This window comes from Equus caballus, chromosome 27, assembly GCF_041296265.1.
Source record: "Equus caballus isolate H_3958 breed thoroughbred chromosome 27, TB-T2T, whole genome shotgun sequence".
NCBI classification, from domain to species: Eukaryota; Metazoa; Chordata; class Mammalia; order Perissodactyla; family Equidae; genus Equus; species Equus caballus.
The window spans coordinates 36,533,550-36,560,666 of NC_091710.1; the positions used below are offsets into that span (position 1 = coordinate 36,533,550).

The following is a 27,117-nucleotide window of genomic DNA, read 5'->3' on the forward strand; positions in this document are numbered from 1 at the left end:
GGTGTTTTATCTCAGACAATAGGTCAACAGTACCTTTTCCCCTAATAGTGAGGGGTTTGAGTCTTGTCAAATGACTAAAAGTGAAAGAGTTCACTGGAGATGTCGGTTGTTGGACTGAGAGAGCTCTGGTCTACTTTTTAGAGTCACTTGCAAGTAAAACCATTCAGCGTAGGGCGATGGCGAGAGCTCAGGTTCCTTAGACTTCAGTTTCCTCATCTGTAAAATAAGCATATTTTCTATTTGCTGCTATGGTTGTTGTCTGAGTTTAATAAGATACCATTTGTGATGTCCATAGCATGGTGCTGAGTATACAAAAAGCACTTAATATTTTGAGACAGTAACTAGAGAAAGATAGACTTTTATTTGAAAAATATCTTATTATTTTTTGTCACCTAATATTTAACTTGATCATAAAATTCTTCCCAAATTGTCTGGTAATAGCCAGGATTAAAACTATGGTTCTCACTGTGTTGTTTTAATGTATTTTCTGAATATGTGGGAACTTTGACAGAAAAGGAATTATAGAGTACATATGTGATTATAGTGGTAAGATCACCCAACCTTTGTTATGTAACAACAATCAAATAATATGGCCTTATATTTATATAGTACTTTATAATTTGCAAAGATTTTTATCTATCATCTATCAATGAATTATCTCTATATTTATTGGCTGGTCAGAGGTTAGTAGATGGTTCTGGTTAGTAGATGGTTACTAGGTGGTCCCTAGGTTTTTGAGAGGTGAAGTGACTTGTCCACATTTTCCTGGTTAGAGACCAGAACTTAGCCCTTTTTCTCTTAGTGCAGTATTCTTCGACTTTGCTTGGTGCTCTCAGGTGTAACTACAGAAATCAATTAGGATTTGCTTAAGTATTGAAGCTAGAAATCTGTAAATACAAATTATGTAATACTTATATTTCTTAAACATGATTTTTCTTGTCTTCTACAAGTAAGCCTATAGAGTTTTAATTCAGAACATAAAACCTTTCTTTCTTGCTTAGGTAGTTTTTCTACTTTGTGGAAAAAGTTCTTATCAGTTAGGAATGTTATAATGGTCACTGCCTATAGGGTACGTGACATGCTCAACAATACTTACGTGGGGTGCTTGAAAAAATTTTTATGGAAGGATAATGCACATACAGAAAAGTACATAAGTTATAACAATATAGCTTGATGAACTTTTTTGAAACTGACATTACGAGAATCCCAGAAGTCAGCCATGCGCCCCCTTGGATATTACCCATCCCCACTCCCAAGTTTAACTGCAATCTTGACTTTTATTTTATAGATTACTTTGAATTTTTTTTGAATAGTTGAGGCTATATTCTTTCATTCATCATTATGGTTATAAAATTTATCCAAGGTTTTCAAGTAGTTGTAGTTTATTCATTCTTACTGCCGTATGGTATCTGTTTTATGAGCATACCACAAATTTATTAATCCATTCTGTCAGTGAGCTTTTGGGTTGTATCCAGACTGGAACTATTAAGAATAATGCTGCTACGACCATGCATGTACATATCTTTAGTATTGATCTAGGATTGGAATTGTTCGTTCATAGTAAATACAGTCAAACATTTCTCAAATTGGTTGTTCCATTTTATACTCCCTCCGACAATGTAGGACATCCTGGTGTTGTCTGTCTTGCCCTTGTAGCCTTTCTGGTGGGTGTGCAGTATTATCACATTATGGTTTTAGTTGGCATTTCCTTGGTGAATAATCGTATCGAGTACTTTTTCTTATGTGTGTGGGTTTCTTCACCTGTGAAGTGCCTGTTCAAATTTTTTTGTGCTTTTTAAAAAATCAGATAGTCTGCCTTTTTCTTATTGAAACGTAGGGAGTTTTTTACACAGTCTTCTTGATACAAGGTCTTTGTTATATATGTATATTGCAAAAATCTTCTCCCATCTTTTACTTGCCTTTTCACTCTTTATGGTGTCTTTCAGAAGTTAATAAAGTTCAGCTTGTCAGTTTTTTTCCTTTATGGTTAACATGTTTTTAAAAGAAATCTTTGTATATCCTCAGACCACGAAGATACTAACTTCTGTTTACTTCTAAACATTTTATTGTTTTGCCTTTCATGTTTAAGTCCGAAATTCCATCTGGAATTAATTTTTGTATATGGTGTGAGGTATGGTCTAGACTCCAACTCAAATTTGAATACTCTGCAAGTATCATACGTTTTCCCTTCTCTGAGTGGCATTTATGTAATTGCACTGGGTTAGGGTTCTAATGAACTTCACTTTGGGGCATAAGTGGTTACCAGGAGCTGCTTCATTAAACTCACGTGAATGTTGGGAGCAAACAAAGTGGGAGTAATTGGGAGGCAATATGTCATTTGCCTCTAGTGATAGCTTTGCGGCAACAATAGTTTTAGGTACTACACTTGCTTTGGTTTGGGTTGTAACCTGTGAAAATGTTAACCAGAATCAGAATTTATATTGAATAGATATAAGTTTTCTTTTAATGTTAATATGTTCAATGTCACTTTAGGTTTTTAGAGACTAATTTTGCTGTATCTTTTATATAACTAATTTGTAAAGATCAAATCCATGATTTCAGTATTTTCTGTGGAAATTCCAAAAATAAACAATTTTTATAATGGTTCATATCTTATTTTTGGTCATTGAGAGCATCTCATTGTATAGACTAGTAGTTCTCTTTTCACTTATCAGATGAGGAAACAAAGGTTAAATGCTGTTTCATAGTCATTAGGATTTGGAACTTGAAGACTGGAATCAAGACTTTTTTTTTTTTTTTTGGTGAGGAAAATTGGCCCTGAGCTGACATCTGTGCCAGTCTTCCTCTATTTTGTATTTGGGATGCCACCAGAGCGTAACTTCATGAGTAGTGTGTAGGTCCACGCCCGGGATCCAAACCTGCAAACCCAAAGCTGCCAAAGCAGATTGTGCAAACTTAACTGCTACTCCACTCAGCTGGCCCTGAATCCAGATTTCTTAATTTCAGTTTTCAGGGTGCTGAATCCTTACTCTTGTCTATTATACCTACTGTGTTACCGTACTTAGTGAGAGCTGTGAGAATCCTCAGATTATTTAGTACCAAGCTTATCTTTTCTGGGAGAACTATGCATTTTCTGTGCGTTCCCTCACTCCATGTTATTTTCATTAAGCTTTTTCTTTTTTTATCACCTCGTAGGAGTACTGAGGATGTGAGGACGAGCAGAGAAGCTAATCAGAGTTGAAATGTGGGTGTCTAGCATCAGACCAGCCTCGCTCAGTAGTGAGTGAAATACTTCCCTTACGCCCACTGGCCTCCCTGCCCCTGATATTGAAATTTTGAAACAATTTGATTTAGATATATTTTACATATCATAAAATTTACCCATTTCAAGTGTACAGTTCAGTGATTTCCAGCAACTTTATCATGTGGTACAACCGTCACCACAAATCAGGTTTAGAACATTTTAACCCTGCAATTCAGCTCCTCATGCCCATTTACTGTTAATTCCTGTTCCCACCCCCAGGGCCATACAGTAACTCATCTCCTTTTATCTCTATAAATTTGCCTTTTCTAGATACTTCGTATTAGTGGAATCATACAACATGTGTCTCTTGTATCTGGCTTCTTTTAGCAAGTATAATGTTTTTGAGGTTCGTCCATGTTGTAGTATTTATCAGTACTTTGTTCTTTTTTATGTCCCTATTGTATTCCATTGTATGGATATATCACATTTTGTCTATCTACTCACCAGTTTATAGACATTTAGGTTTTGGTGACGTTTAAATTTAAAATAATGCTTCCATAAAATTGTAAATTGCTTTGGACATGATGTAGTAATTTGGGAATTACCAGATTCTACTTTGCTTAGGGTCTGTGGTTTATAATATTTTATATGTGAAACAGGCTCCTTGAGTTAGAATTGCAGGTTCTAATTTAGTCTTGATGTGTTTTGAAAGTATAGCAGTACAGCTAATCAGGTTGATCTCTTCTGCACGTTACTTCCTAAAGAGAGAGTCTGACACTTGACTTTCTTTAATCATGTGTTCTAAATTCATTTTTAATAGTCTACTTTTTGTTATTATGTTCTTCACGTGTTTATGTTTTGGCACTTTTAAAATACATTTTTCTGTATTATCTTGAAATCTTTAGGCAATTGGTAGCTATCTATTAACTTCTTTATCCAGGTTGGTTTTTGCCATATGTGATGCATGCTTACAAAGAATTGCTTTCTACACCTAGTCAGGGAATTAAATTAGAGGAACATTTATAATAAACTGTCTTGTGTAGAAAAGTCTACTTTTGTTTAAATAGTCCCCCAAGTTTTTAAAAAGATGATTGTGTATGTTTATAATGAAAATACATACATATATAATATGCATACCTATGTATACATCTATAACATACATCTATAACACACACACACACACACACACGCACACGCGCCTCTATTACATAGAGAAAACAGCACAGGAATTAATAATAGAAAAGCTGAGTTTGAATCCCTACTTAACTATTTATTAACTTGCTCTTCAGTAAGTAATTTAGGTTCTCTGAGCCTGAGTTTTGTTTCTTTGTCCAGTGGAGTTGTTGGCATGGCACCTGACACATTGTAATATGGGGCATGCCTCGAATGATACCTGACACGTTGGAATTCCTCCTTAAATATTTATTCCTTTTCGTTGATTTTAAGCCTCATATTATGGTACGGATGATGATTTAAAAAATAAACTACATTTTAAAAATAAACTTAATTGTTATGATTTCTGTAATGAATGTGGTTAATTGTCATTAGCTCTGTATCATTAATGATATATTGACATTAGTAAGGTGCGAAGGCAAAGGTTTTAATTTGGCTTAGATAGGTTTTATTTTTTCCTTTGTTTATAAAGGTCATTTATGTAGTTAACGTGGTTACTTTTGTATACTTTCCGATGTTTCCTTCTATTTTTCTAGTGTGCACAGATGAGAGAATTCGGAAATGATGAGTCAAAGGTATATATCTTAGAGTAATTTCAGGTACCTCTGACTATTGACTTGCTGGCTTTAAAACAGGGAAAAGGTGCTTGGGGCAAGAGATATAAAAACTTTGCTGCTTATGGGAATAAAAGTAGATAACCTAAAACTGATCACTTTACTCCTTATGGGAATAAAAGGAGATAACCTAGTGTAGTCTAGGACTAGGTTCAGAAATGAATACTCAAGAAAAATAAGTAGAAGTCTTGTTCTTTCTTGCCTTTTAATAGTGACTAATTTCTGTTTTATAAGTTTATAAATAGTGGTATATATTAGTATATACAATTTAAACTCCTAGAAATTTGCATATGACGTGTGTGTTTGTAAAATAGCAATCTATTTTAGTAATTTTAAAGTAAACTCAAATATGTTAAAACTACCAAAGCTCAATTGGAAATATCTTTGGTTCTCCCCATCTCTATATTGTTGTTGTAGAGGGAATTTAGAAATATTCCCTGAATTTTTAGTTAACAACTTCTAATTTAAGGACAGTAGAACTCCTACTTCAGCTACACATTGCTTCAGTATCTATTATGTCCTTTGGACTTTTCAAAACTCTAAGGTTGCAAAGGTGATAGGACATGATTCTTGCCCTTGAGCAACTGGGAGTGTAGTAGGGGAGGCAGCTGTACAGAGAGATCATGATGCAGTGTAGTAGGTGGTCTGAAAGTTTCTACAAAGGAGGGGTTGACAGTCCCTAGGGGGCTTTATGGAAGAATCCTTGCCTGTAGTTAGACTTGAGTTGGCTCCTTTTGGACAAGGATAAATTCAGTATGAAACGGCGGTGGAAGAGGGATGAGTGAGGTAATGTGCTACCCCTGGCAATGTAAAAAAGTACCATGTTTCTGAGATCGAATAAAGTAGTGGCTTCTCAACTTCGACTTCATGTTAGGCCTATGCAAGAAATTTATTAAGAAAAATACTGATTTTTAGGTGCCCCCAATCCAGCTATGCAATGTATGAGGTGGTATAGGTAGAGGATAAGGTAACAGCAGGAGATGAAACTAGTAAAATAGATTAGGGCCAGATAGTGATCTTGATCCAGTGTGCTGTCTAGATTTTATTCTGTCAACAGGCAGCCACTGAAGGTATTTTGTTGTTGTTGAGGAAGATTTTCCCTGAGCTAACATCTATGCCAACCTTCCTTTACTTTGTATGTGGGTCACCCCCACAGCATGGCTGATGAGTGGTGTAGGTCTGCGCCTGGGATCTGAACCCATGAACCTGGGCCACTGAAGCAGAGTGTGTGAACTTAAGCACTAGGCCATGGGGCTGGCCCCTGAAGGTTTTTAAATAAGGGTGTTGTTTAGGCTTTGTGATGTCTTCATCTTCTTTCTTCTTTTTGTTTAGTGTTCTCTCAACTTTTTGTATCTTTCCAGGAAGTTGGAGCTTTAAAGTCAATGTACTTTCCAAAGAGGTGTCTCTTATTAGCATGCTGTAATTAGTTAAATTTTTTGCAAATGTTTCTTGATGCATGCTATATGCTGGGTGCCATTTGAGGCATCTAGAGTACAAGAGTGAACAAACAGACCACAGTCCCTGCCCTTAAACAGGGGGCAGGCACATAAAGTCACTATGTCCAAAACTGAACTCAGCTTCTTACAGACTTGCTCTTCCACTTGAGTTTCCCTGTCTTAGTGAGACAATTATTCACCCACATGCTCAAAGTGGAAACTTGAGTGTCATCCTTGACTCCTTTATCTCACTTCTGTTTATGATCACCAAGTCCTCTTGATTAGGATGCCTACTTATCTCTCATATCTCTTCACGTCTTCTGCCTCTGTACTGCCTCCACTCTGTTCCGTGCTCTCATCATTTTAAGCTGACTTCTACAGCCTGCACTTTTCCCTCCTCCAGTCTGTTCTCAACCTTGCAACTTGAGGGATCTTTCTAAAACAAAAGGCCTTAGCCATTAACGTTTTTTATTGAATATTTTATTTTTGACAAATATTATATATATTTAAGGTGTACAGTGTGATGTTTTGGTATATGTATATGTTGTGAAATGATTACCACAGTCAAACTAACTAACATTTCTATCACCTCCCATAGTTACCCTTTTTTTGTCTGTGGTGAGAATCTACTCTCTTAGCAAATTTCAAGTATATAATAGATGATTGTTATTATTATTCACTGTGGTCATCATGCTGTACACTATGTTTCTAGAACTTATTATTCATTTTGTACCTCAAAGTCTGTACCCTGTGATCAATATCTCCCCTTTCCCCCATCCCACAGCCTCTTGGTAACCACCATTCTACTCTCTGTTACTATGAATTGACTTTTTTTTTTTCTTTCTTTTTTTTAAGAGCCCCCACACGAGCGAATCATGCAGTATTTGTCTTTCTGTGTCTGGCTGACTTCACTTAGCATAATATCCTCCAGGTTCATCAACGTTATTGCAAATGGCAAGGTTTCCTCCTTTTTTAATGCTGAATAATATTCTATTGTGTGTGTGTATGTGTGTGTGTGTTTGTGTATCTCTCTCTCTATAGTTTTTCTTTACCCATTCATCTGATAAAGGACGTTTAGGTTATTTCCATACCTTGGCTTAGCCATTAATTTTTTAAGGCTTTTATTCTTTGGCTTCCATTTTCCTTTGTAGCACAGTTCTCTTACCAAGCAGCAAAAAGAATAAATCATTACACAGTTAGTATAAAGAACCTGTACCTTTGCTGACAGTGCTTTTTTCTTTCTTTTTTATTTTTTGGTGAGGAAGATTCACTCTGAGCTAACAGCAATTGCCAACCTTCCTCTTTTTTTGCTTGAGGAAGATGTTGCTGAGTTAACATCTGTGCCAGTCTTCCTCTATTTTTTGTACATGGTTGCCTCCACAGCATGGCTGATGAATGGAGTAGGTCTGCACCTGGGATCTGAATTCATGAATCCTGGCCACTGAAGTGGAGCACACAGAACTTTAACCGCTTGGCCACAGGGCCAGCCCCGACAATGCTATTTTCAAGTAACAAGTGCCCTTTTAGTTTTTTAAAAACATCATCATTTATCATGTTAAATCATTGTTTGAGTCTATGAATAAGTTTTGACATTGCCTTTGTAAATAGCTTTAAATGTTTTATTTTAGTTATGTGCTATAGAAGCATAAGGAGTTTATATCTATTAAATTTCTACATAACATTATAATAAAAATAATTAAGACACCCGAGAGAAGGGGCTGCAAGAATTTCTTTTCTTTAAAAGGGATCAGTACACCATTAAAATTCAAGAAACATCCCTCTACAAAGTCGATGAGGGCAGAGACTGTATCATATTTACTCTTGTATTCTCAGGTCCTGATTCTGTGCCTGGCACGTAGTAGATCTGCAGTGAATATTTTTTGAATTAGAGAATGGTGACTCCTCATGTATAAATACGTGCACTTTTGGAACCGTGCTTCAGTTTCTTCAGGGCGTGCTTCAAGTGTCATCCTGAGGATTTCCCAAGTCTGTCAAAATCAGTTGCTCTAAGATTTTTGCCTGATTGTTTTCTTCTTTTTCTCACTTTCAAGATCCTGATCACAATACTTTCAGAAAATTAAAGATAATTACTCACCTTGAAAGTGTGCCAGGATAAATTAGCACTAAGCTGTAATCTCTCTGACCTTGTAGCACAGAAGTGTTCATTCCAGTAGGCTGACCAATAGGTAAAACCTCTGCATGTTCAAAAATTTAAGGAAATAATGTATTTTTATATCATGTGCTTATATTTTTCTTTTGCTTTTCATTTTTAAATAATTTTAAACTTCTAGAAAATTTGTAGAAATTGTATAGAGTTCCCATATTCCTTTCTCTCACTTTCTCCCAAGATTAACAATATGTACAGTTATCAAGAATAAGAAGTTAACATTGGTTCAACATTATTAACTAACCTCTAGACTTTATTCAAATGTCATTAGTTGTTCCACTGATGTCACTTCCCCGTGCCAGGATCTGTTCCAGGGTTTCAGGTTTGATTTAGTTGTCATGTTTCCATAGGCTTCTCCAGGCTGTGACAGCTCCTCAGTCTTTCCTTGTCTTTCATGAACTTGACTCCACTGAAGAGTACTGGTCGTTTACTTTGTAGAAATAACTTAATTTGGGTTTGTGTAATGTTTTCTCATGGTTAGATTGAGGTTATGCATTTTTGCCAAGAATACCACGGAAGTGATGTGCTCTTCTTAGTAGATCACCTCAAGGAGTACATGTTACTGGTATTGTTGACACCAGTTACTTAGATAAGGTCTTGTCTGCTGGGTTTCTCTGCTATCATGGTACTATTTTTCTCTTGCAAATTAATAAACACCTTTGGAAAGATACCTTGAGACTGTGCAAATATTCTGTTTCTCCTCAAAAATTTCACCTACTCAGTTTAGGACTCCTTGGTGGGTCTTACTTACTGTGATGTTCTAATGGTGATTTTCTATTTCCCTTCCTGCTTCTCCATTTATTGCTTGGAATTCTTCTGTGAGAAAAAACTGTCCCTTTCCCCTTATTTGTTTATACATTCAGGTATCTATTTATGTAAGTATGGACTCGTGGACATGTTTTTATTCAGAATTCAATATTATTGTCATTTCTATTGTTGCTTGAATTTTTCCAGCTTTGGTTATTGGGAGCTTTTTTGGAGTGGTTCCTGCCCTTTGACATGTCCTTTTTTGAGAACTTCTTTACTTTCTGCTAGTACAAGATATTCTAGTTGCATGTTGTTTTTCTGTGTCTCAGCATTTTAATCAACTGTTTCCCCTGGGAATCCTGGTTCCTTTAATGGAGAATGGTATTTAGCAGGTAAGATCTAAGTGTTAGGTGTGCTCATTGTTATTGGCATGTCTTTGGTCCTCAGCCCCCTCAGTGGACAAAGCTAGGAAATACATATACTAATCCATGTATACGTACAGGTCCATATTTATTTCTGTATTTATCTGTAATATGTAGATATACATATCTCTATTTTAAAGGCTACAAGTTAAGATGGATGCCTTTAACGCCTGTCCAATACCACAGGATTTATTCTAGCCTTTCCCCTTTCCTTACTTGTCAGTTCTCTCCTGACAGTGATAAATCTGGATCTCATTATCTATAATATATTTACTTATTTGTTCAACTCTAGTGTACTTATAAAGTAACACAAGTGCTGCTCGTGTGAGAAATAAAATAATTAACAGCAGTACGGCATTTGTGTACAGTTCTTTTTCCTTTAGCTTTAAGAGTAGCTAATCAAATACTGTTTTCCAAAGTTATATTTACATTATTAAAAGCATTGAATCAGTGTAAAACACTAATGCTACCTGCAGTGTATCAGTGTATCAGAATGAGTTTCACTCCACCCTTACCAGATTTGTATTCAGTCTCACCATAGTCTCTCTCTCTCTCCTAACTTAATAGCTGAAAATGGTGTTTCATTGTTTTAATTTGCACTGTTATTTTCTGGCAAAGTTGAACAGCTTTCCACATTCTGCATTCTAGTTCTCTCTCTCTTACTAGTTATCTCATGTCCTTTATCTTTGATCTACTCGTAAATATAATTTAATTTGTTCTACAGGACAGATGAAAATATATGCCGTATAACTCTTTCCATACTAATCACAATTAAAACAGCATCAGGATAAGATTTTGTCACTTCTAAATTATCCTCTTTTTGCTTATAGGATGAACAAGGAGGAGGAGAGAGTGACAATAAGTAGGAAAATCAGTGTTTTCAAAGTATATATTTTATTATATCTTGTGAATTATTTTTATTTAGGGAAGACTCAATTTACCACATGGCAAATCTCCATTCTTTAAAACTTGAAAAAATAATCCATTTTCTGGCACCATGATGAATAACAAATGATGTTGCCCTCCTTTCTGTATTACCCTGGTTGATTTCCAGTCTGGAGGTTCTGTCTTTGCATAGAGGGGTCACAGTCCCTATAAATAAAATATTTATATGTTATGTGTCTTATTATTTTAACCTTTGTTCAAGGCCCAGAAGAATTTATAGGTACTAAGTTGACTCACTACTGAGTGTTATGATAAAAAGTGAAGGTTTTATAATAAATCATATGAAATATATAATAGTAAGGCAAACACTAGTAAATTATGCTTAACATGGAAAATACCCTCACTTTATTTCTCAAAATTAAAACTAAAAATAGTGAAAGTCCTTCTACTTAGTTTTCAGCTGTTTTGTGTGTATTGATGAGGCACAGCAATACCTTCTAAATTGTTAACCTTTCAGTTTAATAAGATTATTTTGTTTCGTATGGAAATATATTCATACTGTATTTACAGTCAAAATTAAAGCCGTACAGTTACATATAATCAAATGTAAATAATGAGTTTTTTTTGAGGTTGGGATCAATTTCAGCTGATAACTTTTTGTTAAGGCAAAATTATGTTTTTTTTTTTAACTAACAATTACCCCAATAATCAGCTATAATTTTTCTTTTTCTTGGAGTTAGCCTGCCACTGTGTGCTTATCTGAATGTTCTCTGTCAAATTGCTCATTCAGGCATTCTGCTCTTTGACCAGGTTGCTCTCCCTCCCTCCCCTCTCTCTCCCATTTCTTTCAGTGTGTCTTTTTTCTTCCTCAGGTAGTGCAGAGCGCTTCAACAAGTCTTACCCTAATTGGGGTAAGATGCCTGCCTCCCCTTCTCTCTTCTCTCTCCTTTTTTTTTTAATTTTATTTAGTTATAATTGATATACAAAAAGTTAAACACATTTAACATATATCTTGATGAGTTTCGCATATTGCATGTGTCTATGATACCATCACCATCATCAACCATAATCAAAGTACTAAACACATCTGTCACCTTCAGAAATCCCCTTGTGTTCTTTTGTGTGCGTATGTTTTACTATATGAACACTTAACATGAGCTCTTTCCTCGTAATCTATTTTAAAAGTGTACGATACTGAATTATTAACGATAGGCACTATGTGGTATAGCAAATCTCTAGAATTTACTCATCTCGCATAACTGAGATTTTATACCCATTGAGTAATAATTCCCCATTTCCCTCTCCCTCCAGCCCCTGGCAACCACCATTCTGTTTTCTGCTTCTGTGAGTTTGACTATTTTAGATACTTAATATAAGTGGAATCTTACAGTATTTGTCCTTCTGTTACTGGCCCATTTCATCTAGCATGTCTTCTGTGTTTATACGTATTGTTGCAAATGGCAGCATTTCTTTCTTTTTTAAGACTGAACAATATTCCATTGTGTGTGTATATCTATCTGTCTATCTATCTGCACACCCATACCACATTTTCTTTATCCCTTCATCTGCCAGTGGATATTTGGGTTGTTTCCATATCTTGGCTATTGTGAATAATGCTGCAATGAACATGGGAGTGTAGATATCTCTTTGAGATTCTGATTTCAGTTCTTTTGGATATATACTCAGAAGTGGGATTGCTGGCTGACATGGTAATTCTGTTTCTAAAATTTAGGGGAACCTCCCTACTGTTTTCCATGGTGGCTGCACCATTCTGCATTCTCCCCTTCTTGCATACGCACCCAGTCTCTGTGAGTGATTCATGAGCAGCCGCACTCACTTTTTCACTTGAGAGGGAGGGGGAGGAGATTAGATTTCTCCCTAAGTTCTAGTGTGGAGCTTGCTTAAATGGCACAATTCAGGCCTTTCTCCCCTGAACGCTGATGCTGGCTTGGTTTTCCAAGGACAGGGGATTTTCCTGTAGGAATACAACCCCATGAAGTTTTTACTTCTTAGACTTTTCCAGGTAAGTTGATCTAAAGACTAAGAGCATTCTCTACAGGAGTTAGAGTGTTACTTCCTCCCACCTTCACCGCTCACCTCAGAACAGAGTCTTACTAGCACCCCAGCTCCATTTGTATTGTCCCCCAGTCGCTATGCCTCCCCTCTGTCCCTCTGCCTGCTCCAGATTAGCAACTCTCCTGACTTTTAGCATAGTAGATTAATTTTTCCTGGGTTTGACCTTAATACAGATAGAATCATACAGCACTCTTTTGTACATGTTTCTTTTACTCAGCCTTGTATATGAGATTCCTCCATGTTGTTGCATGTTAAAACTTGGAGGGAAATTTGCAGTCTAGTTGAGGCTACTCATTCAGTGAGGATGCTGGTGGGACTGCAGGGTTTTTTTCTGTGGTGTTTGGCTAGAGTAGAGCAGTTATTTGTCTTAGTAAGTTGACCCTTTCTTTGTCCTTTGGTTAGAGAGTAGGGTTTTCTTGGGGCTATTTTTGTCTGTAGCCATTGGAGTTCTTGGATTGCTGACTTCTCTAGCACCAGACTGGGTTAGCAAAGGCAGAAAGAAGACGTAGGAAACTCACTGCCATGTCATTCTTCATTTCTGAGGTTTCTAGCCAGTCCTCCTCCTCTCCAGTTTCAGAACCTTCTCGTGCTTGTTTTTTATGTAATAACCAGAGTTTCTAGCTGTATTTAGTGGGAAGATTAGGTAAAAACATGTCTATTACATCTTTTTGGAAGTGGAAGTCTGTTTTACTTTTGATAGCTGTTTTATAAACCTTTGCGACCATTAGGAAAAATAAAATGAAATATTTTATGCATATATGGTCAATTAACAATATATTCATCAAAACAAGAACTCTCAGCGGAAATTAATTTTGGGTAAAATACCATCTCACGTAATTCTGTTTATATAAAATACGAACTGAATGGCTTTAACCCTGTGTAAATTTAAATTCCTATGTTTAATTGCAGAATCTTTTAGCCGAAAAAGTAGAACAGCTGATGGAGTGGAGTTCCAGGCGCTCGATCTTCCGAATGAATGGTGATAAATTCCGAAAATTTATCAAGGCACCACCTCGAAACTACTCTATGATTGTTATGTTCACCGCTCTTCAGCCTCAGCGGCAGTGTTCTGTGTGCAGGTAATTTCTGTATTTAAAAGATTTTAAAAGCTATTATCCCATGCTTATATACTTATTTTATTACATTTCAGATGAATGTGTATAATAGAATTAAACAGTTGTTCATTGCTGTAGTCACCTATAACTTTGTGCATTTAAAAGCTCAAAATCATTGTAGTCTAGAAAATGAGTTTGATAGGCTAATGTTCTTTTATTGTGTAAAATACTTATTGACCAAGCCACATGTAATCATAAAACAGATTTGTTTCTTTATGTCCTGTATAAAGGTAAATATGTGATAGAATTTGGTTCAAATATTGCCTTGTAGTTCACCTAATTATATCTTATGGCCATGGAGTAACCCCCTTAAGCATATTTTATTTTGACGGTTTAATAGAGAGGACACACTTTTACCTGAGGAAGTCTGTTTACTTTTCAATGTCTCCAGTGATTAGAAGTTTCCTCTGTGGTATGGAAGTAAACAATTTGAAATGAATGAAGTATTTTTCAATAGGAACATACCAAAAATTTTGGACAAGTACAAATATAACACATATGTGACAATGCTTTTTTTTAATTAAACTTTTTATTTTGAGATAATTGTAGGTTCACTTGCAATTGTAAGAAATAATACAGAGAGATCCTATATGCTTTTTACCCAGTGTCCCCAGTGGTAACGTCTTGCAAAACTATAGTACACTCTCACAAGCAGGATATTGGAATTGGTACAGTTAAGGTACAGAACAGTTCCATCCCCGTAAGAATTCCTCCTGTTGCCCTTTGTAGCCATACCCCCTCGTTCCACTTCCCACCTCCTAAATTTGTTCTCCATTTCTATAATTTCATCATTTCAAGAAGGTGATGTAAATCTAATCATACACTGTATGATCTTTTGGGTTTTTTACTTGAAACCATAATTCCCTCAAAATCCATTCAAGTAGTTGCATTTTTCAACAGTTTATTGTTGAATAATATTCCATAGTGTGGATGTGTCACAGTCTAACCATCTATTAAAGGACATCTGAGTTATTTCTAGTTTTTGGCTATTGCAAATATAACTACTATGAACATTCTTATACAGATTTTTGTATGAACTTGTTTTCATTTCTCTGATGTAAATGCCAAAGAGTGGGATGGCTCGGTTGATTGGTAGTTGTGTGTTTAGCTTTATAAGAAACTGCTGAAATGTTTTCCAGGAGTGGCTATGTCATTTTGCATTCCCACCAGCAGTGTATGGGTGATGTAGTTTTTCCGTATCCTCACCTGCATTTGGTGGTGTCACTATTTTATTTTAGCTATTCTGCTAGGTATGTAGTGACATCTCATTGTGGTTTTATTTTGCATTTTGCTAATGGCTAATGGTGTTGAACATCTTTTCATGAGCCTATTTGTTATCTGTATATCTCCTCTTTGGTGAAATATCTGTTCATGTCTTTTGCCCATTTCTAATTGGATTTCTTTTAACTGAGTTTTGAGAGTCCTTTATATATTGTAGATATTAGTTCTTTGTCAGATATGTATTATTTAAATATTTTCTCCTACTCTATGGCTTATCTTTTCATGCTCATAACAGAATCTTTTTCAGATTTCAATTTAATGAGTCTAATTTGTCAGTTTCTCCTTTTACAGTTCTTACTTTCGTTGTCAAATTGAACTCTGCTCAGTCCTGCATCCTGCAGTTTTCCTCTTACATTTTTTTTTTTTAATTTTATAGTTTTACGTTTTGGTCTGATCTTTGGGAAAAAGCATTCAGTCTTCCTTCATTAAGTGATATTAATTGTAAGATTTTTGTAGATGTTCTTTGTCAAGTTGGGGAAGTTCTTCTTTACCAGTTTGCTGAGAGTTTTTATCATGAATGGGTGTTGGACTTTGTCACCTTTTTTTGGCATGAATTGATATGATTCTTCTTCTTTATGCTGTTGATATGGTGGCTTACACTGATTGATTTCAGAATGTTGAACCAGCTTTGCTTTTGGAATAAATTCCGACTGACTTTGGTATATTTTTCTTTTTATGTATTGCTGGATTCTATTTGCTAGTAAGTCATGCACCACATAATGACATTTCAGTCAACAACGGACCACATATATGACGGTGGTCCCATAAGATTAGTACCATGTAGCCGAGCTGTGTAGTAGGCTGTACCATCTAGGTTTGTGTAAGTACACTCTATGATGTTCACACAATGATGAAATCGCCTAGCGACATATTTCTCAGAACATAGCCCCATCATTAAGTGATGCATGGCTGTATTTTGTTGAAGAATTTTGCATCTAAGTTCATGATAGATATTGATCTGTGGTTTTCATTATCTATGCTATCTTTTCCTAGTTTTGGTATCAGGATAATACTGGCCTCATAAAATGAGTTGGTAAATGTTCCCTCCTCGTTTATTTTTTGGTAAAGATTGTGTAAAATTGCGCAATTTTGGAAGATTGTGTTAGTTCTTTTTTAAATGTTTGATAGAATTTTTCACTGAAACCATCTGGGTCTGGAGATTTTAAATTACCTATTTCATTTCCTCAGTGGTTAAGGACAATTCAGGTTGCTTAGCTCTTTTTGGCTCAACACTTTTTCTTTTCAACAACAAACACTTTTTGGGTGGTGGCTCCACATCCAGACTCTCCACATTGTATCTTTATCTATAGACTTTATTTAGATTGCTAAATCATTTTGAATTCAGGTGGAAACTGAAGTTATTAATAACAAGGGTCAAGGAAAAAGAACCCAGCTTCACTCAGACTAGTTTTCAGAAAGGGAATTTCAGTGTTCTGAAGTTTTCAGGAAGGATCTTATCATAACCTAATAATGAGTGTATGTTGGGGCATGGGTAGAGAAGATGATAAGGAAAAGTATTTTGAAAAACAGCACTTCAGGTATTTCTGAGTTCCCTTCCTATCAAATCTGAGGACCAGTACCCAAGTGAGCATTAACACTGTTGTCAGAACTGGGCTGGCACATATGGATAGGGTGTATGTGCCTTAAGGGATGCTGTAAAACCCTATTCAGATAAAGATACCACCTTAATTGGCATTTTGGTGTAACAGTTCAGTTTCTCCTAAAAATGCAAAATGTCTTCTGGCATCCTATAATGCCATATGTACTTCAGGGAAGTCATTTGTTTGCTCCTAAAAATCGAATATATTGTTTTCTTATATTCACCACCGTTAAGAAGAAATATAATTAATCATTTTTTTTGTAATTATAATGTAGAAAGACTTTATTATTGAAGTATTTATTTCACAGTTGCATAAAATTATATGTATTTTGATAACATAAACTATAACATACTATTAAATGGTGCATCCTTTAGGCATTATTTTACTTAATGCATTATGTTAGTAAGTGATTTGTTAGTTTGAAGCCTTAATTTTTTAATGACATCTAGATCAAAATAACCTTTATTTATTACAGCCTATTTTAAAATAAACTTTAAAATTTTAGAGTAGTTTTAGATGTAAGAGAAAAAGATTGAAGTTATTAGTAAAAGTTAAGATAATTCATGGATAAAGGTGAGGATAGGGTTGTCAGAGGAGCAAGAAAGAACAGGTGAAGGTTTAGAGGCAAACAAAAAGTGTAGAGCAGGCGTACGGTTCCCATACCCAAGCATCCTGATTTAATTGTTTTGGGGTGGGGCCAAGGTCTTGACGTGTTAAAAAATATGATCTAGATAATTCCAATGTGCAACCTGTGTAGAGAGAGGGAAGGTAAGAAGCAGGTTTGGGATTCAGAGCTTTTATTTATTTATTTCATTGAGGAGCAATGGGACTGGGAAGGCTTAACTAGCTGGATGACCGTATAGCATTGAAGATCCTTTCTGGAACTGGAATACCCAATGCTTAGTGAAGAATCTGTAGAATTAAATGATTTTCTTCCTCAATACTCAGAAATTTAAGAGCAGGAACACCCTCCTTAGGGATTAACATGTTTGGTGTGTGGTATGAAGTGGATTAGGTAAATGATTTGAGAGTGCTAGTGAGAGTATATTTGAAATATGTAGCTATAGGTTCAAAGTTGGATGAGGGGGTCAGAAGAAGCCAGGGGACAGCTGAGTAATAAACTAGGTGTGATAGAATTAAGCTAGATTTTCATGTGTGGAGAACAGGTTTTGTGTAAAAGTAAGATGGGATTGAAAATTAGGAAGTTGTTGTAAAGGGTTTGTTTAATAAATATGTAAGTTTCTGAAGTATAGTGTAGATGATTGTTGATGTAGAGAAGTCTGAGGAACAATAAGGTTGTGGTAATGTCTAGCTTATAAACATGGATGTTGAAACTACTCAAGATGATAATGGAACTGGAGAGGAAAAAAAATCAGTGACCTGATAGAGAGATGCCTTGGAGTTTGTTAGATGGAGATGATAAATTTATAGTATAAATTTCAAAGGACGATCTATTAAAAAAGTGTGGTTGAACAGTGGTCTGAAATTTACTGTCACTGAGCCAAGAGAGTACTAACTGTGACCCACATGATAGTGGGCAGAGTGGCTCAAAGAGACCTCAAGGTAAGTAACAACTAAAATGAAAGGTAAAAAGGAGTTTCACGAAAAAATTTTAAGGTAAAATATTCAAATTATATTCCTATATTATAAGTTCAGCCTCAAAGGGAGTTGTAGATTCATTGAGAAATGCAACCTATCATCAGCAGCCATCTTTTTTTTTAAGCATGAATTAAATCCTCTTGACTCCTTCTGTGTCAGTGTAATTTTGGGCCATTTCCATAGTACTGCTATAATTTTTATAATTCTATAGAATCATTGAAAAGTTCATAGCTGTAATTTTTAAAACTTAGCACTTTCCTTTGTGAGACTTTCCTGCTTTTTTCTTTTCTTTAAGGAAAAGTGTTGTTCTCTTCTAGATTAACTCACACTTAGATTCTCCAGTTGCTTTTCTTTCTTGAGAGGCTGGTGAATGAGCTATTGGCTTCCTCGTAAGCCAATCTCAGCAAATCCTTCTGCCCTTCCTTCACACAGTCAGTTTATTCACAAATTTCAGAATTCAATTCTCACCTTCCTCAGCGCTAACATAAAACTCCTTGGCCAAATAAAGTTGTTAATTAAGACCACTCAATACAATTCTCACCACCCGTAAGCGTTAACTCCAAACTTCCTTCATCAAATTGTACTGTAGGGAATATTCCCATAGTTGCTAATCTTTTAAATGTATTCTACCACAAAATTGCTCATCTCTTCCAGACCTCATTAAAAATTCTAAGAACAAAATATCCTCTTCTAAGGTTCTTACTATGGATGACCAGATGTAAGAAAAAAAAGCCTAGATGAAGGAAAATAAAAAAGTATGTGTATAATCAAGCAGGATGCATGTATAATCAAAGTTTTGGTGATGTGTTAGAGATAAATATATTATTGGAGTTTAAATAAATGAAATAAAATTAGTAATTACAAAGGTATTTTAAAGAAGAGGGTGAATACATTATTCCATTGACGTATTAGATGTTAACTGGCTAACATCGTTCCTCCTCTAACTAAATAAAATTATTGTTTATTATGTGTGAACTGTTGGGGGTCCTATGTTAAGTCGTTTGTGTATACAGTATCTCCTGTCCTTCTCACTGCTCTGAAAGGTAGTTCTGCAGAAATCCATTGTATAGATGAGAACTTCAAAGCTAAGAGGCCATACAGTTCACCCAAAGTCACACGGCTCGTGCCTGTCAGGTCTGGGGTTTGTGACTCTGCAGCTGTTAGAGTTTAATGCTTCCCTTACGTGTACATACTCATCATTCCTTTCACCCTGTGAACTGTAACGTGCATTTTGCTTTTGCATTCCCAACTAAGATTATTCATCTTTTAGGGCAGGGATCCATCAGTCAGGCTTTCTTAAACTCATTAGATCATGAAAAGCTGCTGTTCAGAGTAGCATCTCGTAGCGGGGACTGGTGAGTTGGAGGTGGCTGGCCAAAACTCTGGAAAAGAGTTCATCAGGCTTTTATTTTATTAAGCAAGGTCACATCTTATGCGATTAGATTCTAAAGTGAGCACAGAAGGTGAAATTGTCTATAGATAAAATTACCCTTGTACATCACTTAATGCACTTGTAAGTACTTTATAAATGGTTTTAGGACTACAACCCTTATAATTTCCTTGGTTCCTTAGATAATATTTCTCTATACCTTAATTCTTAAGCTTCTTTCCTGTGCGTGGCTGCCTGAACGAAGTATTTCACTTCTTTGTCAAAGTCTGGCAGACTCTCATGCCATTCACATACCCTTTCCCTGGCTTGGTTAATACATAACTGTTTCAGGCTTGATTGAGTCCACGACCAGTTTAATAAAAATGATATCTGGGGTTATTGCTGAGCTCCATCTAGTTTAATTTTCTTGAGATGAAGGCATATGATATAGCTTCACTGTATGAACTTTCTTCCTAAGTGTGTCTTCCTCAGATTGGATAATCTCCACTCTTACTATTTTCGATGAACTCTGATTGTCTGTGTGACATTGCAGCAGTGCAGCATTCTCTGAGCTCTGTTGTCTATACTCTTTGTTTATAAAAGTCTAGCTTTAGCCCCCATCTTTTTAATTTCAAACCTACTGAAAATTGAAACAGTAATACAAGAACACCAGTCTACCCTTTACCAAGATTCACTAATTAATAGCGCTTTGCCACATTTGATTTTGTTTTTTAATATAAGTAAAAAATGAGTCCCATATCAGCAAATGTACCTGTAACTTGTGGCCATCATGAAGTGTCGCTGCTCAACGCTTCAGTATGCTTCCTTTAAGAAAAGGACATTTGAACATAATCAGAATATTACTATCACTTTTAAGTGAATTGACATTAATTCAATGATATACTCTTATTATACTGTCCATATTTAAATTTTACATTTGTTTCCAAGATGTCTTTTATAACCTTTTCCTCCCCTTTGGGATCTTGTCAGAGTTCATCTATTGCAGTTGATTGTTATGCCTCTTAAGTTCCTTTTAATCAATAACATTTCCATACTTTTGACATTGACTGCCTTTTTTTGTTTGTCTTTTTAAAGAATCCAGGCCACTTGCCTTGTGTAGTGTCCCGTGCTTGCATTTGTCAGATTGTTTCCTCATGATTAGGTTCAGTTGTATATTTTTCACAAGAGTGCCATAGCGATTTTTGTGTACTTCTTACTGAATCGCCTCAGGAGGCACATCGTGTTAGGTCATTGGAGTACCAGTCATGGAATGGCTCACTTGGTTAAGGTGGTGATCGCCACATCTTTCTATGTACATCTTTCTTCCCCTGTGATAAGTATGTGGGGGAGGTGAGCAGGCTAAGAGGAGGGATACTTTGACAACGTGACTATTCTGTTTCTCAGTACTTTTTTACTCAGTGATTGTAGCATCATTGATATTGTTTGCTTGAATTTGATATTACATTGGTCATTTATTGTGAAATGGTGATTTTTTAAAAAATTCTGTCATTCCTTCCACTCATAGGTAGAAGTTAACATATAGACAAAGAGAACTGATTGGTGGTTACCAGGGGAAAGGCGGGGTGGGGGAGGGCACAAAGGGTGAAGTGGTGCACCTACAACACGACTAGCAATAATGTACAACTGAAATTTCACAAGGTTGTAAACTATCATAATCTTAATAAAAAAAAATTCTGTCATTCCTTACATATTAGTTAGTTGGTATCCTTCTCTAAAGGAGAGCTTTCCCTACCTCACTGTTTCCTTTTACTTTGAGTGTCTCCACTCAAAGTTTCTTGTTTTAGTCACTAATCCATTTCTATAATTATTCTCTTCATGTTCAAGTTGTCCTAAATGTGACCAGTGTAAACCAACTTCTGTGTCCTGACATGCCTCCGTTAGTCTTCACTTTCTGGCTCAACAAGACATTCTAAGCCTACTTTATACTTTCCCCACTGTGTAACTGCAATTAGCATTTTTTTCAAGGAGGCTTTGTTCCTTTTGGTAGGAAATGATATTTAGAAAGTAAGAACTGGGCTAGGTACACTCTTTACTGCTGGGGTAGCATCATTGCCTTCAGCCCTTTTTAGTAAACAGAGCTGGGTGTGTGTGTGTGTGTGTGTGTGTGTGTATACATTATATAAATTATGACTTCAATTAGCTATCACCTCTTCCAAGCTAGCACGGCAGAGTTCTTCCTCTCTTTCCCTTATTCCATAGTTTTATCGCTTTTCTCCCAAAATGAAAACCTGAATCCCAGCAAGACTGATGTCTTTGCTCATTTGCTCCCTTTTATAATGCATATAAAATAGTTTCAGAATTACACCAATGTGTTCTCTGAAAACAAATCTGTGACTAGACTTCCAAATTTCTGTGCAGTTCCTTTTCTTTAACCTTAGGAGAATGTACATCACAATATTGTGTTTAAAGCTTACTTGAATTAGTCCTTTTCTCTGTTGGTTATGTTTTCATTTTGATGTACAGTCAGGTTCATTTGTTTCTGTATTCATTTTTACAATTCGCTTTGTTTATACTTTGTTTATACTTTGTTGACTTAATTTTGCCTTTTAAATATGCAAAACACCTACATGATCTGTATATCCGCACACATGCACATATGTACGTACATGTATGCATGCATATATATATAAATTTGGAGAAAAATGAAAATGAACACTTTGAGAAATGTCACTCTCACCCCTATCCCCTCTGCCCCATTCCCACTGATCCCCTGTTGGTAATCATTTATTAGCATTTGGTGTATCCATTGTGGATATGCTGTAGTTTATTTCCTCAGCTTCCTATGGATGGGGATTTATTTTTTTCTGATATTTTGCTTTACAAAAATGCCACAGCGTATGATCTTGTGCCTCTGTTTTATATATGTAGGGATGTATCTTCAGAGTAAATTCCTAGAAATGAGCTGCTGAGTTATAGTGTAAATGCATATATAGTTTTATTAGGTGTTGTCAGCTTCTCATCCAGAAGGCCTGTGCCATTTTGCACTCCCATGAGCAATATATGAAAGTACCTGTTTCTCCAAGTCTTGAAACAGAGTGCGTGATGAGCTATTGATTTCTTTTTGTTAATATATGGGTGAGAAAGGATGTATCAGTGTAGTTTTGTTTTTCGTCTTTTCTGAAATTAAGCATCTATTCATGCCTTTAAGTGCCATGTTTATATCATTTTCTGTGAACTGTTCATCGCTTTTGTTCCTCTTCAATTTTTCCCTCAGTTGTCAATAGCTATTTATATATCAAAGAGATTTGCCCTTTATCTGTGGTACAGGTTGCAAGTGTTTTCTCCCAGTGTGCCATTTGTCTTTTGAATTTGCTTATGATGTTTCTGTGTTTTTATGTCCAGTTATTTTTTTAATATTAAATGATGTTGAATTTATCCATTATTTTATTCTGTTGCTTCTGGATTTTGAGTTGTAGTTGGCGAAGATCTCTCTATACCTAGGTTACAGGGGATTCTGAAGACTTAATACAAAAAAACCCCAAAATATTGTATTGATAATTTTATATTGATATATATTGAAATAATATTTTGGGTATATTGGGTTAGGTAAGATAAATTATTGAAATTAATTTCACTTTTGCTTTTTATTTTTTTTTCATGTACCTGCTAAAAAATAACATGTATGGCTCGCCTTACATTTGTCTTGGACAGCACTTCTCTGGAGGATATCTCCAGTTTTCTAATAGGGTTTGTATATATTTCTAGTAGGGTTTGTATGTATGTAGGGTTTCCTGTTGTTGCTACAACAAATTACCAGAAACTCAGCGGCTTAAAACAACATAAATTTTTATCATTCAGTTCTGGAGGCAAGAAGTACAAAGTGGGTCTCAGTGGGCTCAAACCGAGGTGTGGGCGGGGCTGCATTCTCCCTGGAGGCTGTAGGAGAGAGTCCATTTCTTTGCCATTCTAACTTCTAGGGGCTGCCTGCATTCCTTGACTTAGGGCCTGATCTTCCATCTTCAAAGCCATTAGTGTAGCATCTTCAAATCTCTCTCTCTCTCTCTCTCTCTCTCTCTCTCTTTCTGACCTCTGCCTTGTCATCACACCTTCTTTCTGACTCTGACATTCCTGTTTCTCTCTCACAAAGACCCTGTGACATTGGGTCCATCTGGACAATCTAGGATATATCCCCATCTCAAGATCCTAAATTACGACATCTACAGAGTCATTTTACCATGTGAGGTAACGTAATTATAGGTTCTGGGAATTAGGATATGGATATTTTGGGGGACTATAAATATTCAGACTACCTCAGTTTGTAAGGTTACATTATATATATTTTTATATTTACACTACAAAATATATTCTTGTGTATGGTGTGAATAAGGATCTTACTTTTTTTCAAGTAGTTATACAGTTGTTCCAATGCTATTTATTAAAAAGTATATCTTTTCCCCAGTGATTAGAGATGCTATCTTTATCATACACTAAATTTGTATATATGTACTGGGGTTTATTTTTTTTGTTTTTAATTGTTGCATTGATGTATCTATTCATTTACCAGTATTGCATTGTTTTAATCATGGAGACTTTATAGTTTATTACTTGGTATGATAGTCTCTGTTCATTATTCTTTTTCAGTATTTTCCATGTTGATCTTGCATTTTTATTTTCCCATATGAACTTTAGAGCCAATTTCTTTGATTCCAGAAAAGTGCTTGTTGATACTTCTGTTGGGATTACATTAAATTTGCATATTTAGTGAGGAGAATTGACGAGATTGAGTCCATCTCATGTGTGGTTCATTCTTATTTGTCTCGTTTAATTCTTTTGGGTTTGAAACCTACCTTGTCTGATATCAGAATACAATTCATGTTTTCATGTTGTTGGCATTTACCTTTGTCTTCTCTTATAGTCCTTCCGATTCATTTGTTACATGTTTATACAGCATAAAGTTGAATTTTGCTTTGTGAACTAATCTGGAACTATTTCTCTCTCAGTAGCTGAGTGAAGGGATTTCACCCTATGGAGGAGAGCTAGAAGAGCTGGAAGTTAGCCTTCATAGTTCTGTGGATGCTGATAGAGGACATGAGACTCTTGGGTCAGAACAAAGGACTTTGTAAATCACGTCAAAAGCAGTAGGAGGAGTATCATCAAGACTCCCCTGGTTTCTTAAGGCCCAAGTCCCATGGGTTCATGCAAAGGGCCAGGTGGAGTCTGAACACAAAGTAGGGGCTGGAGCAGAAGAAGAACCTTGAGCCTGGGGAGTTTGCCACTTGAACAGAAACCAGTAAGCAGGCCTACAATTTGTCTGGAAGCGACCAGGTGCATCACAGGACTATGTGATCCTTTCTGGCATGCCATTACCTCACTTTTCAGAATTCCCAGCTACATAAACAATCCTGCAAAGAGTCCCCATTGGACAAACCATCAGGGCCTTGTGATTTTGGCACACTCATCAAATCACCTAGGATCAAAAGAGGCCCATGGGCACTGTCTCTCAACAATATCCTCCCTTTGGTCCTACACTGTATTGTTGTCAAGCAATTTTTCACATGAATTAGGCCACTCTGTTGGTCACTCTGATTAATCTGAATGACTAAGGCTAGTTCCAGATTCTTTCAACTTTTCTTAAAACAGTATTAATTAAGGCTAATATCAAGAGGACCACGCCGGCAACACGAGACCAACCTACATATTGACCTCAGCCATGCTCCTAGGAATCTTCTGTCGCTTTCTCTTCTATGTCTCAGTGTACTGACCTTTCCACTTGGCCTGAGGTCTCAATGCAGGTGTAGCAGGATCTGCCTTGGTCCACGAGGGGCAAGTCTAGGACAGTTCTTTCATCCAGAACAACTCTGGCCAGTGAGTTGAGACTGACATGAATCACTTCCAGGACTAAGGTGATATCATTGATCACTTCAGCTAAGGTTAGGAACAAATTTCTAACCATCTGTTATGGGTGGAACCCCTCCCCCCACAAAAGATATGTTGAAGGACTAACCTCTAGTACCTCAGAATGTGACCATATTTGGAAATAGGGTCATTGCACATGTAAATAGTTAAGATGAAGTCATAGTGGGGTGCGGTGGACCTATAATCCAATATGACTGGTATCCTTATAAGATGAGCAGAGAGACACACAGGGAGAATGCCCTGTGATGACAGAGGCAGAGGTTGGAGTGATGTAGCTGGAAGCCAAGGAACACCAAGGATTGATGGCCACCACCCGAAGCTGGGAAGAGGCCAGGAAGAATTCTTGCCAAAGGTTTCAGAGGGAGCATGGCCCTCCTGACACCTTGTTTTCAGACTTCTAACCTTCGTAATTTTTTGTTTTAAGCCGTCTAGTTTGTGGTATTTTGTTACAACTGCCCTAGGAAACAAATTCACCACCTTTTTCTAATTAGATGATTCTCATTCTAGAGATATCCCACAGGGCATGCATAAGTGTGAGTCAATTATCCCTCTGGGGGTTCCCCCAAGTAACTGCGGGTGGGCTTATTTTGGAGAGAGATCCGCAGTGACCTGAGGGCTACATGCTTTCTTAAACACTAGATGGTCTCTTATGACCCATCGTTAGATAAGTTAACCGTGGTATTGATAGGGATGACAAGGCAGTATTAGATTTCCACCTGAGAAGTACAGCCCTTGCGAGTGCACATTGTGGCCCCAAGAAGTGTTGCTTACAATCATTGAAGTTCCCCAAGTGGGACCTACATCATTTAAGGGGCACAGGTTGACAGTGCCTTCAGTGTAGTCTCTTGACTGGGTGGTAGACCTTGGGTCCCCCAACTCAGTCTGAATGATTAAACTGTGTCCATGATTTTAGACAGCCCACATGAGGATAATCTAACCTGTCCCATTTGCCCATGCCACTAACAGGCTATCCCTTGTCTGCTCCCAGGAAGACCTGAGTAATGGCCATGGTAATGGGGCTGAGAGAAACATCCAGAAAGGTTGATTGTTGTTTGTATGGAAGCACAGTAGCTGGGGTCTTCCAGTGTTTCCGGTAAATTAATTCCTCAAGCTTAAGAAGAATGGCAATCAAAGTTTATTCAGAGTCCACTGGTGGAAGATGGCAGATCCAGCAGTTGCTTAAGTTTGAGGTGCGTGAATGGTTTCAGAGAGCTGCACCTGGGTGTTTTTTTCTTGTGAGGAAGTCTCCAAGAGTGGTTTTGAGAGACAAGAGATCATAATCTCGCCCTTTACTGTATCTCCCAGGGTTTGAGGTGTTCTTTCTTCACCTAGTGGGATTGTTCCTTGCCCTCTCCCACTGTAAACTCAGCATCTCCCATCCTAGTAGCTATAACTCCACTTTTCTGCTCTTGTTCCCTCTTCACACCGAGACTTTTCATCTGAAGGCTCAGGTACTAGAGGGATAAGGGCATTTTTATGAAATTTGTAGATACTGATTATATCCTCCACCGTGGCCTGTGTGGGCTATTGCAGGAGTGCTTGGTGCTCAG

The 27,117-nt window shown here is 36.6% G+C and overlaps 1 protein-coding gene and 1 long non-coding RNA gene across 7 annotated transcripts in view; one reads left to right on the forward strand and one right to left on the reverse strand.

Annotated features, from left to right (window-relative positions):
- The window catches only part of TUSC3 (tumor suppressor candidate 3), a 223,681-nt gene that overhangs the window by 66,095 nt on the left and 130,469 nt on the right, over positions 1–27,117 (forward strand). For all 6 annotated transcript variants that reach the window (XR_011433379.1, XR_011433380.1, XM_005606357.4 and 3 more), the window contains one exon: positions 13,635–13,804. Coding sequence is in view for 4 of the 6 variants with exons in the window: in XM_005606357.4 (XP_005606414.1) it covers positions 13,635–13,804 (170 nt within the window). In the remaining 2 variants the exon portion in view is untranslated. The remainder of the gene's footprint in view (positions 1–13,634; positions 13,805–27,117) is intronic.
- Positions 17,505–25,674, reverse strand: LOC111770901 (uncharacterized). The gene is made up of 3 exons (XR_002804368.2): positions 25,414–25,674; positions 20,463–20,515; positions 17,505–19,703 (listed from the first exon to the last, which is right to left on the reverse strand). It is a non-coding gene; the product is annotated as an uncharacterized lncRNA (long non-coding RNA).